The 20,264-nt window shown below is 32.5% G+C and overlaps 1 protein-coding gene across 32 annotated transcripts in view; it reads right to left on the bottom strand.

Annotated features, from left to right (window-relative positions):
- LOC105218529 (myosin heavy chain, muscle) overlaps positions 1-19,940 on the bottom strand; it is a 31,738-nt gene extending 11,798 nt beyond the window's left edge. For 3 of the 32 annotated variants that reach the window (XR_008470610.1, XM_011194171.3, XM_011194179.3), the window contains exons 1-10: positions 17,439-17,636; positions 15,453-15,823; positions 14,454-14,597; positions 12,025-12,405; positions 11,859-11,922; positions 11,684-11,782; positions 11,000-11,103; positions 5,915-6,322; positions 4,086-4,256; positions 2,505-3,094 (exon numbers count right to left, since the gene is read on the bottom strand). Coding sequence is in view for 31 of the 32 variants with exons in the window: in XM_011194171.3 (XP_011192473.1) it covers positions 2,505-3,094; positions 4,086-4,256; positions 5,915-6,322; positions 11,000-11,103; positions 11,684-11,782; positions 11,859-11,922; positions 12,025-12,405; positions 14,454-14,597; positions 15,453-15,656 (2,165 nt within the window). In the remaining variant the exon portion in view is untranslated. Of the gene's footprint in view, positions 1-385; positions 504-958; positions 1,077-2,124; positions 2,243-2,504; positions 3,095-4,085; positions 4,257-4,697; positions 4,869-5,344; positions 5,516-5,914; positions 6,323-7,826; positions 7,931-10,352; positions 10,457-10,999; positions 11,104-11,683; positions 11,783-11,858; positions 11,923-12,024; positions 12,406-14,453; positions 14,598-14,854; positions 14,999-15,452; positions 15,824-17,438; positions 17,638-19,815 lie in introns of those variants that run through there. The other 29 variants (XM_029044354.2, XM_029044361.2, XM_029044353.2 and 26 more) reach the window with 24 other exon arrangements.
- Positions 19,941-20,264: the final 324 nt, after the last annotated feature.

The raw sequence follows: 20,264 nt of genomic DNA, 5'->3' as shown, positions 1-20,264 counted from the left end.
ATTTTCGATCGGTATATATTCGCTATACAGTATTGGGTATAATAATAGGTAAACACATAAATGCAAATGCAAACATGAATGCAAACAATTGCCATGATGATTTGACTGATATGAGGGAATCCCAAACTTTAATAACAATAATTGTGGGACGAATTTATTCAACATTCTCTGGAATATGTGGGAATTTTTGTTGGATCACATTGCAACAAGGCAAATGTGAATAATTGATTTTGTTGTATTGCATGCTTTCTATTTGTTTCTTTTAGATATGCTGGTATATTGCATTGCAAACAACTTAAGTGACAAACTATTAACTGAGAAACGCAATTGGACACATATGCTGTTTAAATGTGTAACATTCTCGTAAAAAAATTAAGAACCATGCCTTTGTGTGACCAAGACGATATAGATCTGGATCAAGTGCTGTGGATTCAATAAGTATTTTAGAACATTTTTTCGGATCTTCCATTCCGCTAATGTCCTTGGGATTCAAAATTTGATATCTGCGTTTTGGGAAATGTGTTGAAACAATAAGAAAATTTAAAAGTATAGTTCAAATAGTTTTTGTTTGTTTTATGGTGTTGTTCTTTGTAAGAGAGAGAGAGAGAGAGAGTAAGTATTACTGTTGTTTTGTAATTCATTGTGTGTCATGTCAGTGGTATATTGCTGTGAAGCACGTATATGTAAGTGTACATATACATATGTAAATTTTGATAGAATTTTGTGTTGCAGTGCATGCCAATTAAAATCCAATCAATTAAAGTAAAGAAAATTTAGGCGTTTTTTATGCATAATATTGTATTGTATCTACAAGGAACGTCATTGCGTGAAACACAAATACAAAGACGTTTTACTTCAATTAGTCGAAGCTTATTGCGTCATTCCGAATTTCTTATGCTAGTAACAGCAATTCTATTATAATATATTTATATGTATATTTAAATTGTTCGGTTCATGCCTTTGTGTGACCCAGTCGGTAAAGATCTTCGTTCAATCCCGTGCTCTCAATGAGAATCTTTGAGGCCTTTTTATCTTCAGACACCTCCTTAATACCACGTGGATTAAGGATTTGGTACCTGTGAAAGTAGTATTTTTTAATTTAAGTAGCGTTCTAAAATAAATGCCTACTGTCCAAACGTTGTTACAGTCATAAACGCAAATATTGAACGCGAAAGTCCAATATCTAGTTCAAATTGTTCGACAATCTTTTGGTTCCCGAATATGTTATTAATATCAACGCAATATATAATGTGTTGTAATAGTTTCAAATGTTTTCAGATAGTGTTCAAGTTTACTCAGGACCGAATTTCAGGGAAAATCAATGCCAAAAAACGTAAGAAATACGTCATGCCGGTGGGGCTTTACAATAATATAATAATAATAATAATAATACTTAGAAGGGGTCATACAATTTGTGAATTATGATTACAAAACATAGGACTTTGCTTGTTCTTTTAACAAGTACTTATAAAAATAGGTTGGGGAAATTCGTTCAAACGACTACATTGCAAGTCTTTCTATAATGATTCGGTTTTTTATTTGTATACATATATATATTTATAAATAACAATGTACATATGCGTACGATGTAATGAGCTGTCTAGGGCTAGCCATCTTTTAAATATCAACGTACATAAGTATAACATTACTATGATACTAACAAGTATATTAGAAGAGGTAATCTAAGAAATTAAAAATGGGACTGGATATACGTACGGGTTGCATTGGGCCAATGAAACATTTAACTACATACATATATTTAATGTAAATTGTATAGGTTATGACGGGTGATACTACAAATACTTGTGAAATAATAATACTGATATAGCTCGATGCTATAAAATATGGAATACTGATTTTTGGTAAGAATAATATATTTGTACGAGCACACATTAAACGTTTCGTGCAATACTGATGGGCGGGTGTATGTTTCATTTATAGAGACGAAGAGTAAGAGAGAGAGATAGAGACGCAACGCAAATGGGACTGTAATACAAAAAAGTATGTGTACAAAGGGAAACAAATCTGGTGTATTAAAATCTACATTAGGGCGCACGAGAAACAATTTTTAATGCTTAAAGGGGATATTTAGATGAAAACAGTTAATTTAAATTAGCTGCCTGCCTTTGTATGACCAATACGGTACATGTCGGGATCCAATCCTACAGATTCCAAACACTTAGCGGCTGCGTTCTTGGGTTGTTTCTCAGCGGCCATGATGGCTGGAGCCAAGATCATGTAACTATTTGCAATGGTTATTGTATTTGAATGCAAAGAAAATGCGTACAAAAATAGAAAATGTTCAATCAAAATGGGTAAATATTGAGTTCTAATTAATTTCAATTATTTTGTTAAAGGTGTGTATTTCAGTCTCTTCCATGTATATCTTCTAGTATATGCTGATATAAAGCACACCTCCTTAAAATGTACCATAGTATATCAATAAAATGTTGTTTGTGTAAAATGTCAATATCATATTTAACAGTAAAAGTAGAAATACTTACCGCATCTTGAAATCAGAGTACACCATTCTGTTGGGGAAACCTTTACGGCAAATACGGATACCTTCAAGTACACCGTTACATGTCAGCTGGTGCATAACCAAGTGAGCATCTACAAGACCAGGTTGTTTCATTTCATTGGGAATGATACAACGCACGAAGTGAGGTTGTGTTGAACGCAAAGTGGTCATCAAGCTGTTCAATTGTTCCCTGTAGGCCGAAGATACAGTAGCGAAGCCACCACCCTTCTTACCACGACCGCCCTTGGCTTGTTCCGCACCACCAGATTGACCTGGATGATCAGCGAAGATTTCGACCAACAGCTTATTCTGAGATTTCTTGAATTGATCGACAACAGTGTCGTTCAATGGATCCTTGTTCTTCTCCAACCAACCGGTGATGTTATAGGCGACAACACCAGCATAATGGCCAATAGCAAAGTGAGCAGCTTGTTGACCGGGCTTTGGTGGTTTGGGCTTCTGGAATGGTGCCGATTTGCCCAAGTGAGTGTTAACCAATTTGTCGGCGAATGTTTGATCTGTAGCCTTGGGGAACATAGATTCTTCTTCAAGGATGGACAAGATACCCATAGGCTATTTCAGTGTCGAAAACAAAGTAAAAAGATGGCGGAAAACATTTGATTAGAATAAATTATGGAAAATGAAAAGACAAGATACAATATTTTGCAACATTTACAAAATAAGCGTGCGATTTTTACACTACAATTACGGTGGAAACTACCAGCTACATATAGTGCAGTAAACAAATTTCAGATTTTACATATAAATATAACATATCTACAGCGAATGCAATGCTTACCTGGGCTTTATAGCTTCAACATCAAAATTATTTCTATTATACATACATATATGTATATCTTTCTTTTAGTACTTTTTACTAATTTTACTACTAGTTTCTCCGACTACTACTATAGCTACTATAAACAAGCACTTAATTAAAAAAGCTTAGCTATATACATTTTCATCGTTTTTTTTTAATATTTATACCTAATACTTTTGGTATTATTTGAATGTGCAAATGAAGGAATACTTCACTACTCTACTATTTAAGGCTTAAAATTTACATAGCAAACTCTTTCGAGATCCCACTAATACGTTTTGATTAATATTGTGAAAATGTGTTCTACATAAATATAGGTAAGGGATAAAAAATGAAGGAATACTAGTGGGTAAAGTGGTATGGTTTGTAAAGCAGGATATATTATGCATTTTTTAGAAAAACTCCTTTGGCACTACATTAATCGGTAGATAAAACATTTGTCTAATGAATGATTTCGCAATTTTGCATACTGCGACACGAAGTTGAAATATTGTTATTATTAGCTTTCTGCACTTCGACTTTTTCTTGGGTAAGCCATTATTTTTATAATTATATAATGATTCGAGTTTGCATAATCCATAGCAGTGTTGTAGAATGGCTATAGGTTCACTATTTCTTTGAGATTAGCTTGCCGAAGCGTTTAATTTCCTATTATTTGGACTAATTGTTGTTTTACTATGCGAAGCCGGCAGCGAAGCACATATTGCGCGAGACATTCTTTTACAAAATTTCCAGTAGAAATACCTTCTCAATCAATTCAATACACATCTGCAAATCCATGCCGAAATCGATGAAAGTCCATTCAATGCCTTCACGTTGGTATTCTTCTTGCTCCAAAACGAACATGTGATGGTTGAAGAATTGTTGCAGTTTTTCGTTAGTGAAATTGATACACAATTGTTCGAAACCGTTGTACTATATATGGAACACAACAACAAGATGTGGTAAATGTTATGGTTAAAGGATATAAGGTTTAATGCTCAAATGTTAGTTACTTAAGGTTTACGGTATGGTATTTATGTATGTAGGTAGAGTGCAGGTGTAAGGTGGTTGGGTACTTCATCATTGCACACAAGTCGAAAAAGTGGTGGGGAGAGTAGGAGGCACGTGCAATACAGACATAGTTCAAACAGTGGCTTTGTAATATTGGATGCTTTATGATTACTTGGTTGCTGGTGATCGAATGCTCATTTCAGCGTTATTTACCTCAAGTTATATATTACTCCCAAATACCTTAAATACTTATTTGTTTAGATACCACATATTGAATTTTATAATATTCTCTCTCAAATAGAAATTATGTACTTTCATTTAATGTTCCATTTCTATTCTTCTTAATTCACGCGTAAAACCAACCTTTTCAATCATCTCAATACATGCCAGCAAATCCATGCCGAAATCGATGAACGCCCAATCAATGCCCTCTTTCTTGTATTCTTCTTGTTCCAAAACGAACATGTGATGGTTGAAGAATTGTTGTAATTTCTCATTGGTGAAATTGATACACAATTGCTCGAAACCATTGTACTAATGGACGTGCCGGTCATAGTTGTTGGTGGTTCATGGTAATATTTTACAAGACAATTATACATTGATGTTGGGAATAGATATGCATAAAATAAATAATTAAATATATCAATAAACAATGGGAAATATCTAATTGTGCGAATAATCTTCAATTCCCGAAGATAATAACTATTATGTAATGAATTCAGGTAAATTGTGCAAATTTCCATGTACAGAGTGTTTTAACTGGGAGACAATTGTAAGGTACAGAAAAGTTAATTTTATGATTGTTTTGAACTTCTACATCACACACTTGCATAATGCATACCAGTACCTGTTTCATTGGAGAATGGATTTGCCTTTAATAAACAATAAAACATTCGACTACAATTCAGACAGCTTATTGATAAGAACATAACAAAGTGACCAGCTTGCAACGGTCACACATGTAACATATGTGCATACAAAAGTCTTCATCATTGTTTGGGAATAAGCACCTTTTCAATGAGATCGATACAAGCTAGCAAATCCATACCGAAATCGATAAAGTCCCAATTGATACCCTCGCGTTTGTATTCTTCTTGTTCCAAGACAAACATGTGATGGTTGAAAAATTGTTGCAATTTCTCATTGGTAAAGTTGATACACAATTGTTCGAAACCATTGTACTATATTGAAGTAATACAATGGATAAAAGTTGAGCTTTGCTTTCATTCAAAAACAAGATTATTGTGAACGGGTAAAGACAGAGTGCGGAATAATGTGTGAGTGCGCTATACAAGGTACTAATGTATGAGTGCAAATTGGGCGATAAAGACCTTGTGTATTTGAAGTAATTTTGTCTTCATTCTGTAGTCATTTTTTTTGTCATACCGTCCAGAAGTGAGGTTAGTGAACGAAAGGCATTGTTGCTGTAACCAATTAAGCTTTTTGAAAAGCATATTCGGCAACAAGCAATAAACTAATGTGCAAGATTCATGAGAGATTTTCAGGTATATACCTCACATGGATCGTACAGAATAGTTGTGCCTCTTGTAAATGTGTTCGGCGGACCGTGTCATACTTACGTCGAAAATTTCAAAACCAGCAATATCCAGTACACCAATGAAGTGTTGACGTTTTTGTTGGGTGTCCAGAGTTTCGTTACACTTCTTGACCAGCCACTTGAAGAGACGATCGAACACACCCTTGCAGAGAGCACCAATGGAGTTGGTGACCTGTTGCACGTTACGACCTTGGGTAACAAATTCGTTACCGACCTTAATACGGGGCTTCAACAAGTTCTTGTACAGCTCAGCGGTGTCACAACCGAACAATTTGGCAACACGGCCACCTTCTTCCTCACCATCTTGTTCAGCCTGTTCTTCGCGACCACGTTGCTTGAACTTCATGCCACCCATGTGCATGACAGCGGCGGTGATCTTGTAGACATCCTGTTTCTCTTGAGCGGTGAAACCCAAGATATCGAAGGCTTGCTAAATGTCGCATTAAGATAAGGAAAATTTACAAAATTAGTTTCTGCTTTTCGTTATAAATTTGAATGTGTGTTATTTATTTAGTTGTTTTTGCAAGTTTAAGGTTGTTGTAAGCGAAATTTTATAATCTTTTATTTGGCATTTTTGTACAGCGTATAGAGTGTGTAAATGGTTTATATTTTGTACAAGGTGTTTGAAAACCATCGATATTAAAAAAACACGAACAACATGCAAAGAACAAAACTTATTAACTAAAATATTTTAACTTCAACATAATTATCTAGACATTTTACATGCTCGAAATATTTGTTCTTCAATGCAATATTACTCTACGCCTTGAAATTATTGTTAAATAGTATATATGTAGGTGAAAATGCGCTTTTCTCACAAATCAAATCGTTTTTATCGACTTATTTAATTTAAATATTAAACCCGAATAAAATACATTTTATTATTAAAAATAATGATTTTATAATTAATATCTAATCTTTCGCAAATGAGTAATATGAAGTAGTAAACCATTATTTCTGAGTAAAATCGAATTGAAGAAACATTGGTGAAAGCCACTGGGATATAGACGTAAATAGATTCCGGAATTTTTGGTAAGCGTAGAATGTTTGAACTATAAATTTCAACAAATATACTACTATAGGATTGGGATGGGTAACAAACATGCATGAATGTGAATCAAAAGCATACTTATTTCGGTTTATAATTTCGTTCACTATACGTGTTTCAAGGCTTATGTCGTTCGGGCATGCTAATACAAATTTTCGCATTCTCAAATAACTAAAATCTATGAGTAGGCATCCTTGCAACATTGGAAAATACAATCTAAAAATATATATAAGAATTTGAATAATGTGGAACATCACAACTTTGAATTCGATCGTTCCACTTTATTGGGGTATACATACAACGCACAACGTTCAGCAAATACAAGTGGATGCAAAATTCCATTTTCCTATTCGAACTACACAACACACCAGTCATAACATACTATGTAGGTGCTTTTCGCAGTTATGCTGACTTGTGTGCTGGCATTTTCATATCCTTATGGGATACATTTTATTTAATTTTGTGTGTGTTCAAAGACATTCCAAAAAAGTTTAGAGATGCAATAAAAAACATAAAAGTACAGTAAAGAATGAAAATCAACGTATAAACGAGCGATCGAACGTAAAACATAAGGTGTTGAGTGGAGCAGTTGTAAGGAGTTTGGCCAAGTTCAGATACGCATGTCAAAGTGAAAAGTAACTAAAGGTACAATAGGTATTGTGGGTGCAAGTGTAAATACTAGATGGTGGGTGGTGGGGGTAGTGTTGGCTGTTGTACTTATAAGTACGGCATAATTATGGCAAAGTCGCCACGTCATACACATGTATATAAATGATGTTGGTGGCATGCGTATGTAACTATGTTTGGTGGATTTGGCGTCTTGCGTAAGTAACCAACTAACTACAATAGTTGGTTCTCGTTTTTCGTTGTTGTGTTGTAAACTTACATCGGCCAGCTGGAATTCCTCACCGTCATCCATGTTGGGTACAGTGACTTTACCCTGAGACACGTTATAGTAATCGTAAATATTATCAGATAAGAAGCAAACGTCTGCACAAGAGGCGAGAGAAAAAAGTTGTTTGTGGTATTTTTTGGATTATTAATTTTGCACATGATAATTACAAAAAATGTGTAAAACGGCAATGAGGGATTCGAACAGTCTAAAAGTTCAAGTATGTAGTGTGTGGTGGGAACTATGATGTAGGCTATACTGAAATGGGAAAGGTTGTAGGATTTTTCTTTTGGTTTATTTTCTTTAAATAATGTGTGTTTGGAATGTGAATGCCTAAAAAACGTGTGAGTTTAATAAATATTAAATATCGATTTATATTGACGACGGTTTTATTTGAATTATTTTGAACATGATTCTCCAACTGCAAAAATTTAACCAAATAAAATACTTTCTAAAATAGGAAAACAGTTTGGAAATGCCATTTTAGAAAACATTTTATATAGTTTCCATTTTTGCTAACGGTCTGTGTTCAATGTATATTCCTAGTAATGGACCATGTTGATATATCGTATATGTCTCTACCGCTTTGGTAGTTATTTATAGGCGCTTAAAAATCAAAGTAAAAAGTTTTTGTGCCGGCATCAAAACCAAGAATTTGAATTTAACTATTGTAACGGTGTTTAAAAAGAATATTATTTATTGCCAGTCAATTGACTTATGCGTTCCGTTTTTGATATGCCCTTGCGTTGTACCCGTCGCAATGCGTTGAAAGTAATACATAATTGTTATTATATCAAGCACAATCCAATAGTATATGTAAATACAATGCTGCTTCTGCAAGATTTATTGTATATTATTTGGACGATTAAATGGGGACATATACTACTAAAGAACTAGAAGGTTATTGGGTATTTAAAACTACTAAACTATTACTCTAAAAATAGTAATACTACTTGGAGAGAGATATAGTAATTATTTCTGCAAGAGATAGAAATTCCGGAATAACATATGAAAATTAAATTTATTTACAAAGAAATTGACATAGAATAACTGGTAAATAAATATTTGTGGTACTTGAGAGAGAGCAGGAAAATATGAGATCCGTGTAGGTTCAACAAATATGTAACTGTAAAATATCTTTATAATGAATATTAATACAAATCTCGTTTACTTCTGTACAGCGGAGAGAGAGAGAGAGAGAGAGAGAATAAGTGGTAATAATAAAGAGATACAAAACTTTTGAATATATATATATATATATATAATTATATATAAAAGATGTTGGAAAGATAAGATAAAATATACAGAAAGATATGTTGATAGAACGTAATAGAGCTTTAAACAATTCTAGTGTGTGATTTTGTTACATTTTGCCAAAATGGGAACGGGTTATGAATTAAAGGCTCACACCAACTTACGTCAGTCAATTCAAATTCTTCGCCATCGTTGACACCGGCTATCCTGGTTTTACCCTGACATATTCCCGGATAATCACCAATATGATTCGACAAATATGCCATCTCTAGCATTTGTTTACATACCGTTATTTGGTTGCATAAAAAGTAACGACACAAAATACGATATATAAAATAGTGGCTAAATACTATGACTAACTCAATGGAAATGTGGTAAGGAAAAGGAAAGTGCGTGACTGATTTGAGTGCTGTTCAGGTAGAATTATGCTGCGTAGGGGAACGAAGTGTAATTTTTCTGAATTTCAGTCTACTATACGTGTGAACTTAAGCTACTTGTTAAGTTTATGGTTGACTGCGAATCGTATGCTTTGTGTTTTAGCTTGTACTAACAAAAATATTTAATTGACACTTTTATGCCAAAAGAGTTGTTTATCAATTATTTAGAGAAATACAAGGAGCCAGTAACTAAACACTGTCGAAAATAATCGAAAATATCTATGCAGTTTGGTCACTATTTAAGCTCTTACAAATACATATAAAATATTTTATATTTTATTACAATTACTATTGCAGGATTTAACTATTAAACGCTATATTAAGGCGAGAATTTGTAAGTGAAAGGGAGTGACAACATTAACATCAAATTGTGAAAACAACATCGTGTATTAAAAGGCAACTATAACTTCAGTATGCTAAGTGTTGGCGTTGGAAAGCGTTAACATACAAGTTAACTTTTGAGATAACTTAATCGTGAGTGAGTGAGTTCTCACGCTTAACATTAGTTAAACAATATTATTTATTATAATTGAATAGCAATGAAATTTGGTGGTAGTTAATTAGTCAGCTGTTAAGTTTCTGACTTCTTTACAGTATTTATTTTTTTATGTAGTATAGCATCAAGTATTAGACGTGTTGTAGATATTCTCATAAATTAAGACTGAATCACATTATTACTCTCTTTAAATTTATTAATCTAGTACTGGACAGTCAGTATTTTGGTTAAATTATTACTTTCATATTAAAATTGATTATTTTGTAAATATGTTGCCAGTTTGTTAAGTCACATTTAGATATTTGATATATTTATCTCATCACTGTATCTTACGTCAACAATTTGATACTCTTCACCATCGTCAACGCTGGGTATGGTTGTTTTTCCTTGCGATACAATACGGTAATCGTAAATATTGTTCGATAGCATACAATACTCTGTTGTTGTAATGGTGTTTACACGATTACACGATTGGTTGATGTGTTTATGTTGGTGTAAAAATATGAATTAAGAAGATACGGAAGGCGCATGCATTTTTTTTTTTCAAAAGGAATAAAATGAAAAGAATTGTTTATGAAAAATGTCATATCGTGTATATAGGTATGTTGGTAATCAACGTCGATCGGGCCAGATAAGTAAGAAAATCATATATAGAGAATTAGATTGAGTGGATTTTAAGGGGTACTGTGAGGCGGCAACATATGGGGGTACAATATATGTAGCATTTGTACAATAGTGCGTTAAGTAATATAACTACTGGCTTCTACTACGTAAGGCAGCGTAAAACTTACGTACGACATGAATAGATATAACAATATATAAATATACGACTATGTTGAATGCTATGGTTAATTAGTAAATTTAAAGTTATATATGTAATATATATATAGTGTTAATGGTAGTATAAAATCAAATAATTTGGGTAGTAATTAACAAGAGTATAGAAACATTTTTTATAAAGAAAAGTATTGGGAAATTACATCGGTCAATTGGAATTCTTCATTATCATCGATACTGGCGACTGTGACCTTGCCCTGAGAGACAATGTGGTAATCGTAGATGTTATTGGTCAACAGACAATAGTCTGAGTTTTCGAATGATATCGAATTTGGGTTTGTATTTTTGGTTTTTGGTAAAAAAAAGGAAAGGTAAAAATTTTAATATTTTGCTAGTATGTAAAATGTATGTTTGTAAATAATATATTTGTGTTTGGATGGTATATAAATGTAAATATAATTAATGTTGTTATCATATATTATTGTCTTCAGTGAGTGAGTGAGTAGGGATTCGGAAGGAGGGAAAATATGAATATAAGAACTAATATACGAGGTTGAATGTAGAATATTAAAAAAAAGTTTCGTATAATAACTAATTTAAATATGTTACTACAATATATTATATTATACAGATATATAAATATCTATATATATATTTATGAATATATAGAGATATACATATCTGAAATATTTAGGTGAAGTAACTTTTAGAATATAATTTAAATAATTTTTAAATTACTTTTGAACTCTAGTACTTTTGCAACTTTTTTTATGAAAAACGATTTACGGTTAATCATAAAGGCTTCTTATGATGGTTATGTTTTTGGATATTCCTGCTATACATTATCACTATTGGTGTAGACAAAATTGAAAATATGATTGCTTTACCTTTAACACCGGCAACGGAGCCAGACATGATCTGGTAGAAGATATGGTATGAACGTTCCAAAGATTGCTGGGAGATGACACGAGCCTTCTCCAACAGATCTGTTAAAAACGAGAAATAGAAGAAATTAATTATTTCCCTGAAACACAGAACAGCGTGCACAAATGCCGAACTTACAAGTCTCAATATCAGCACCAGCCAGTTTACCGCTTGGGCCGAAGTGAATACGGATGAATTTACCCTAAGCATCGGCCAAGAAAGAAAAGAAGGCGAAAGAAGAAATGTTATTAGAGTCACACATTTTGCTTTGTTGTACTTATTATACTCAATGTGCAATACTTACAAAACGAGAAGAGTTATCGTTACGCACGGTCTTGGCGTTACCGAAAGCTTCAAGTACAGGGTTAGTTTGTACGACCTGATCTTCCAGGGAACCCTTGTTCTTTTGCGATTCATCCTTCTTGGTTGAGGCGCCGACAGTGGCGAAGTACGCAATTACCTTCTTCGTGTTCTCAGTCTTACCAGCACCAGACTCACCAGTAATCAACATAGATTGATTGACGTGGTTGGTCAACATGTCAACGTAGGCACCGTCAGAAATGGCGAAAATATGTGGTGGCACTTCATTACGGCGCTTGCCACGGTACATCTTAGCGCAACGGTTGGTATATACGGGGTAACGCTTGTAAGGATTGATGGCAACGCAGAAAAGACCGGAGTAGGTCTGCACGTTGGAAAAATGAAAGGTCAATAGAGAAGAACTGCGTTAATTTACTTATTCAGTTTCTTTGTAATAAATATAATAAAACTAAGTAAAATACGAAATTTACTAACAAAGTGGAGCATTCATTATGATATTATATGAAATTTACGTTTTTGGCATTTGAGCCTTAAAATAAATGCCATGAAATGATGAACAATAATATATGACACTGCGTGTGCTTTCTTTGTAGATCTCAAATATTGAGGTCCTCCATAGAATAACAAAAACAACGTAATATACTATTGCTCGTGATATTCGAGGATTTTAGTATGAAAATGTACACAATTTATATATATAAATAATTAAAACAGTTATTTCTTAAAATGTTTCGCATTCAGTTTGTGCTGTGATTAAATGTCAACGCATTCGAGTGTTTTGATGTATTGGAATGATTTCTTGAATTATGTTTGTTCGATTATTTTTTATTATGTTTTGTCCTCTTAGTTTAATTTGGTAAATGTAATTTTGCTCAGCTCAACGTGTATGATATTTGCATTGTGTTGACAGATGATGTTTTATGTACGGTTTTTATAATACTTATTGATTAACAATCCATTCTCATAACAAAATATACTTTAATTCATGCCGTTGCCGTTATCTCTGCGCTTGCCAGGAAACTTTAACGTACTCCTTTCGACGCAAAAATATGATGTGTTTGGTGGTTGGTGGATTTTGTGTTCTTGTGTATTATGTAGTGGTTGTGGGAATGTAATATGTTCCATAATTTGATGAGTGGTATGATTTTCTGATTGTACTTGGTTCTATGGGAAATGGATGTGTTTGTGGAAGTATGTATGGGTATATGTGCATTTTGAAGATCCAGATTCCTTTCACTGGTTGTACTGGTGTATGTTTTGTCGTGCTTATGGCTTTTATGGCGTTCCTTGATAAACTGCTAAACAAAATTGCCAATATTGGCATTTATGTTTGGTTTTGGATTAGTAGTGGCGATGTTAGCGCATACGAAAAGTGTTGATGCCAATGGAATGAAGGTTAATAGATTAGATTTGAAACATCAATTCATCAACTAATAGATAATTTTTTTTTTAATCTGCGGGAATTCAAAATTTATAAATTAATTGTTTACATTGATCTTTAAATTCGTTATAATTTATATTTTATTCATTTAGGGTCCATAAAATTTTCTGAAGAAGTCAGATATTTGTTTAAAACCAAATGTAAAATAAATAATGCGCAGAGGGCTAATATTTTCTTTGGATATTCTTAAAAACGAAACTGTATACAATATTGTTGCATTTGTATTATTTTAGAAATTGTCAGTTCCGTACGCATTCAAAAAATATAAAACACATTCGATGAGCCTTATTAAATGGCATTTCCAATTTCCTATTAATAATGGCAGTCAAACAAATTTTATATTTATGAAATGAGACGTTTATGACAATAATGTTGATATCTTGCAATATACAATTTCTTTCCTTTCACTTTCCAAATATATATAAATGTATAGTTCTATATTTACTTTAATTAAAATATTAAAATAAATTCACTATAATTGTCGCATTTTTTTAGAAAACAATACAAATATTTTTTGACTACTCAAGTAACATATTTCATATTTTGTTTAAAAGCTTTACAGTCAACTCAATTTTAATTAAGGTATAACATTTTTGTTAACTCCTTTAAACAAAATATATGTATAACGGTACTTGCTTGCTAAAGCTGTTAGCATCAAAATCAAATTTGCATTAGTTGACACGAATAGCGTTCTGAAAAATTTCTAATATAATTTTAGTCAGCTGCATGAAAGCTAACTTCTCTTATTCTTTTTCAAAAATTATATGATTTGTGTTATTAAGTTTTGAATAAATGACATGAAGATTTATGTGTGTGATGAGGTTGTGTGACATTTTCACTATAGGTATTGACAATTCTCTTTTCATACAATAACAAATACAATGACAAAAATACAATACAAAAGTAACATTCAAAGCAAACATTGCAGTGTTTAATGGGAACCCCATTCAATTGGTCCCAACCATACTTACGTAGATAAGTTTGTTGTAGTACCGCTGTCTCAAGTTATGGAGTACAGAGGCGTCGTTCAAATATGTCAAGTTGGACATATCCTCGGCCTTTTCGTATTTCGGAGGATTGACTTGTTGGAGCTGATCTTTCTTAAAGTCTTTGGTCTTTTGTTTGGTGCGTTACATTTCAAGCGTTTTTTATTCGTATTTAAATTTTTATATTTTTTTAATTTTTATTTTGTATGTTATAAACCCGATTTTATTTGTTTATAAATGATTTGTATATTATATTTACATTTTCGCAGTAATATTGTTAGGTTTGTTTTCATTTGATTTATGGGTAAGTAGATATTTTACAATTGAAGTTCAGAGAGAGAGAAAAGAAAAAAGCTTGATTAGTGCAACGTTTTAGTGAAACTTACGTAAATCAGTTTAGCGTAGTAACGTTGTCGCAAATTGTGCAAGACACAAGGTGTATTGAGCACAGTCATATCGGCCATATCTTCGATTTTTTCGAATTTCGGAGGATTCGTTTTTTCGACCTTATCGGCTTTAAAATCCTTGGTCTAAATTATATATAATACCACACAATAGAAATGGAGATATAAATAGCTTGAAATTATTCAAAAGTGGGTACATTATGATAAAAAATCAAATTAAATATTAACTACCACTTAGTTCTAAGCAAATTAAAAAAGAGTTAGGTAAGTGTGTCGAATTTGACATTATAAACTATCCCTATATAAATAAAATGATCTGCTTTCATTTAGTTAAGTGCAACTTCTGCTGCTAGAAGATATAATATAAATAAAAAAATTTTAATTTGACTAGATATTTTTCAAACGTAAAAATCGCGCTGATAAACTTTCCAAACTGTTTTCTAAAAATGTTAAAAATAATAATACTATTTCAAATATAATCCTTTGTTTTGCTTGCAACAACGCTTTACTACTATCCATATTGTGTTGTTTTTGTGTTTCTACATCATCTGCATATGCAAATGGTTAACGCTTGTTTTACCTCGCCGCCGGGCAGGCCTACGGAGACGATGTCACCCTTGGTGGCCTTAATTTCACCAAGAAGATAACCCTCTTTCTCATCGGGCACCCAGCAATTCTTCTTGGAGTCATAGGGTTTCGATTGATCGATTCGTCTTTGTTCCAAAGACACGAACAGGTATGGGGTTGGATCATCATCCTCTTGGCTAGCAACTGGTTTCGGCATCTTGGTTAAAGATTCGCTTTTTTCTTAACAGAAAACGTTAATTAAAATTATATTATTGTAACTCGAGTGAGAGTCGGGGCTTGAGTGCAAAAGTCGAAGTTTTTGCCAAGTTGTCCTTCTTTTCAAATAATTGAAGTGTTTCGCGTCGTCTCAGCCCAAATGCTTCCCTAAAATAGAAAAAGTAAATAATAATTAAATATTTATGTCAATTTTCGTTACGTACTGCACTACAATTTAGAATATGATTGTCAAAATATTGTATCGGATTTGCAAATTTTGTAAAAAGAATTAAAATTTTAATATTAAAATTAAATAAATTAAAAATTAAAAATTTGTTTACTATTCTAGCAATCATATCTGTATTTCTATATATATTTGGATATTTTGGTTTGGCTGTGTATAAAGTAATGTAATTAGCTTCATTTAAAAAGTAAATAAGCCAAAGTGAAAAAAACAACATCTTTTCATATGCATATAAATGAGAATCAACCATGCAAGTATAGACGAGCGAGAGAAAAAATATTATGTAATAAAATAATTTCTAATAGCCAGAAAATTATAATTATTATAATTGCAATCCCAATTATATCAAATTAGGTTACTCATAACGTGCTATATTACAAATCACTATACTAAATTTATTTGTTATAAACGCTTTTAAATATCTGCTTCTCCTGATATTCTGAATTGTAATCGGATAGTTTCATGCTTGATTTTCTGGTAATATTGCTCTAGTATTTCTCCTCACTAGTCCTCAGCACTATTCACAAAAGGCTTAAATGCGAGTGTGTGTTATGTGTGTATTTACTGTGCGTTCCGTGACCTAATACAGGTAACACGGCGAAATATGGCGGCTGTTGGCTTTCACATACCGCACATAAGGAAAATTTCAATAATAGCTAAGACATGCACCAATTAATGGCGTCGTAAAGCTCCACCGACAGTGATTGTTTGTTCGTGGTGGTTGTAGCTTTGGCAACTGGGCTAGTGGCTGAGTTTGTATGGGCGGCATGTGTGGGTTGGTGTGTCTAAAAATAACACTCGGAGATGCTGCAACCTCGCAGCCACACATAGCTATATCTATGTCATATATATGTATATATATATAGTTGTATATAGGTAGGTATGTAAACATATTCACCACGAAAACAATTCTATAAATACATTATTTAAATATTTTATTTTATCTGTGCTTATACATATATGACCATCAATATATTTAAAAACTGCTTCATTATATTTGTTGTTACATACATACATATAAGTATGTGTACGCATTATGTGCTGTGGTTCAACTGTTACGTAAACTTTTCGAAAATTCGCAATACTTCCGTATAGAGAAACGCGTTTATTTTTAAATTCAATAATACGGGAACAAGGGAAAAATTCATACAAATGTGTGTAATTTAAAATTTGCTCGATTTTTCTCAAATACATTCAATTCTAATATATATTTTCTATGTGTATGCACATAAGAACGTGTATATCACTATACACCATTACATAATACAATATATATATGTATGTATATTCGATATTTTTTAAAGTATCATACAAAACCTCTGCGGCGGCACATAAATAATCGCTAATGCAATACATTTTAATCCTTTTCAGGCAATGTCGATTTTTTAGCGTAATATTTCTTGTTTTTTTTTGTTTTTATTTCACACCACATATCCACTGCTTTTGCTCAAACCAACTTTTTTCAATAAAAACACTAATATTTTGTATCCCCTTTTTATCCAAATTAGTCCTCAGCACATATCTGAATTGTACACTTACTTCACGCTTTGACAACAGCTATTTAAGTATACAATTTCACTTTCAATGAATATTGATTTTAATTTGAAATATTCGTATTAAAAAAATAATAATTCAACGCAACCGTTCATTTAAGAAAATCGCATAAGAAATCTGAAATTGAATTAAATGAAACACTTGCTAATAGCATCCGCGCCAAAGGAGGTGATCTAAAACGTCCGAGTTGCAAGATCGCAATGAATTGGAAAACGCGAAAAATGTTCGCATCGAAATCTTTGAAAAATAAAAGTGTGTACTAAATACATATACACAAATACAAATGTATACACTAAGTCAATAGAAGCTTCTGTACAAAAACTACTTAGCTAAAATAAAATTCTGTAGTCGTCTGCGTATTTCAAAATAATCGGCATTATTTCGAAAATTCGAAATCATCTTGCATATGTTTCAAGATACATACACATGTACAACGTTGGCTGCCCGAACGATGCCGTGTGAAAGCTCTTCGGCAGATGCGACTCGCTGGTCGCTGGTCGAAATTACATTGGTGCCCAGTGTACGCCATACACATAGGTGGAATGGATATGCAAGTGTGTAGAAATATTTCTATTTCTATCGTGCTCTTTCACCTTGCGTTTCGTATTAGTATTTCAGATCATATCTGTTTCGTTTGGATATGTATATATACATGCGTTTATATAGATTTTCTTTCAAATATTTTTTTAAAAACACTTTTTTACTTGTGCTTCTTTAACAGGTAGAAAATCATGAATCACATGTACATTTGATTACATTTTACTCCAGATAATTTGTCTTAGAGTATCGCCCCAAAATGTATCTGAACTATTTCGTAAAATTGAGTTTTCAGACTTGCTATTGGTTGTTGCCATTGGGTATTTGATTGCAAACACACACATGAGTGTGTTCTATTTTTGTCAAAAAAAAAAAAAAAAATAGTCTATTTGTATATGTTCTCAATGCTTTTCCAACTTTAACGTAAAGTTAGACGAACTATTTGATCACTTATACATATTCACTGGCGTATACATATGTATGTTCAGCGAGTATATAACGTTTGAGGTACATTAGGCGGAAATTGTCTCGTACATTTTAGCCAAAAAATAGTTTTAATATTTAACATTTATATTTATTACGATTATATTACATACGTATAGTTAAAATTATAATTTATTTGATTATGTTAATATTTATTTAAATTTGTACAATTTTATTTTTATGAGAAAGTTGGCTTTTCTTTGCTACCCACCAGGCTGAAGCAATTTGAAATTTAAAAAAATGTATTCACCTCTATACAAAAAGTTATGCTTGCATTTAATTAATCTACATAAATTCTTAATTGATTCCCTCTTATCTAAAGCAAACACAAACATTCTCTTTGCACATACATTCATATTTTATGATTGTGTAATCGGAAAAAATATGTATTTGAAATTTGAAAGGTGTGTAAATGTTTTCGTTTATATTTTAACTGCTATACATGAATTTTTATTTAGAGTTACACAAAAAAACTCAAAGTTAATTAGCTGATTATCTAATCAAAATATTTAATTATTTTTGTAACTTTTTTGATAAAACGTTACGTGAGAAATTTAAAATTCTATAATTCAGTAATTTATTAGTATTTTGTAATTTTTCAAGGGTTTTCAGCTATATATTATAATTCAACATCTATTTTGAATAGTCTGATTCCTTATCCCTAAACTCAAGTCAACTAAAGAAAACTATTGTTTTAATTATTATATGGCTCGGTATGGTGGTACACTGCCTTTTTCAACATTGAACTTTTCACGCACAATCATTAAAATGTGTAAAAGGCAGTATAAGTTCGAAAGTCACTAAAGTGATTTTATATATTTTATGTAGGCCAGAAAATCTACAAAAGGATTTTGAATCTACGTTATATCGTATATACGTATATTCCACGTTAATATTTTGTTGCCACGTAATAAGTAATGCATTGATTATGGCCCTATATTTTCAAGTAACGGTTTGCGTATTTAAAAATCCACAAGTGTCTATTAAGTAATCCTTTTATCCTGTATTTATACACACTTTTTTTTTTACTTTTCGAGGTTTTGTATGGTTTTCCACTATATATTTAGAAACAATTTGAAAAGTCACTTAAGCTTTTATCACTAAACAATATTTGGAAATTAAATAAACCAGGAGAATTGGCAGGATTTTAATTTTTTCTTCTAATGCTGCTACTACTTCTCGCTCGCTTGTAGGCACATTAATTCTCTTTCTTGCTTGCTCTCGCTCTCACATCAATGGCATTCAAGCCGTTGTGAAATCACAAAAAAATCGAAAAATCGTTTTTATCCACATTCAAAATACACAACCAAGAAATAATCCAACATTAAGGTGTTGCACTTACGCGTTCGAAAGCCGTTCTGACCCACACAGCCGGTACTGTTCCTTTTTATATGAGGCAATTTGATACCATATACTCGCCGATGCGCCGATATTTGCCGGACCGCTTACGCCAAAGCGCTAAAAGCACACAAAATACCATTACTGCCGCCTCTTCGCCGCTCGATCTCTTACACCCCCTATTCGAAAGTTCCACCCACCCACACATTGACAACTCAATGCGATTATGTATGCTTCGCAATGCATTTGTGTATGTGTTCATACAATGTACAGCGCATGGCTTGTCCTGATGGATCTTCGCTCCCTTTTTCGGTGCACGCTCATGTCCGCGATCGATCGGTATGCACGAAGCATTTGCGTAGTGTTTGAGGTGTTTTTGTGTGCGTTGTCATGACACGACATGGTCGTTTTTAGTGCGCTCGTATGCGGCAGCATGACTCAGTTACTTTGGCA

The sequence above is a fragment of the Zeugodacus cucurbitae genome, chromosome 3 (genome assembly GCF_028554725.1).
Source record: "Zeugodacus cucurbitae isolate PBARC_wt_2022May chromosome 3, idZeuCucr1.2, whole genome shotgun sequence".
NCBI classification, from domain to species: Eukaryota; Metazoa; Arthropoda; class Insecta; order Diptera; family Tephritidae; genus Zeugodacus; species Zeugodacus cucurbitae.
The sequence above is the reverse complement of the archived record's forward strand: the minus strand, read 5'-3'. Positions and strand labels throughout refer to the sequence as shown.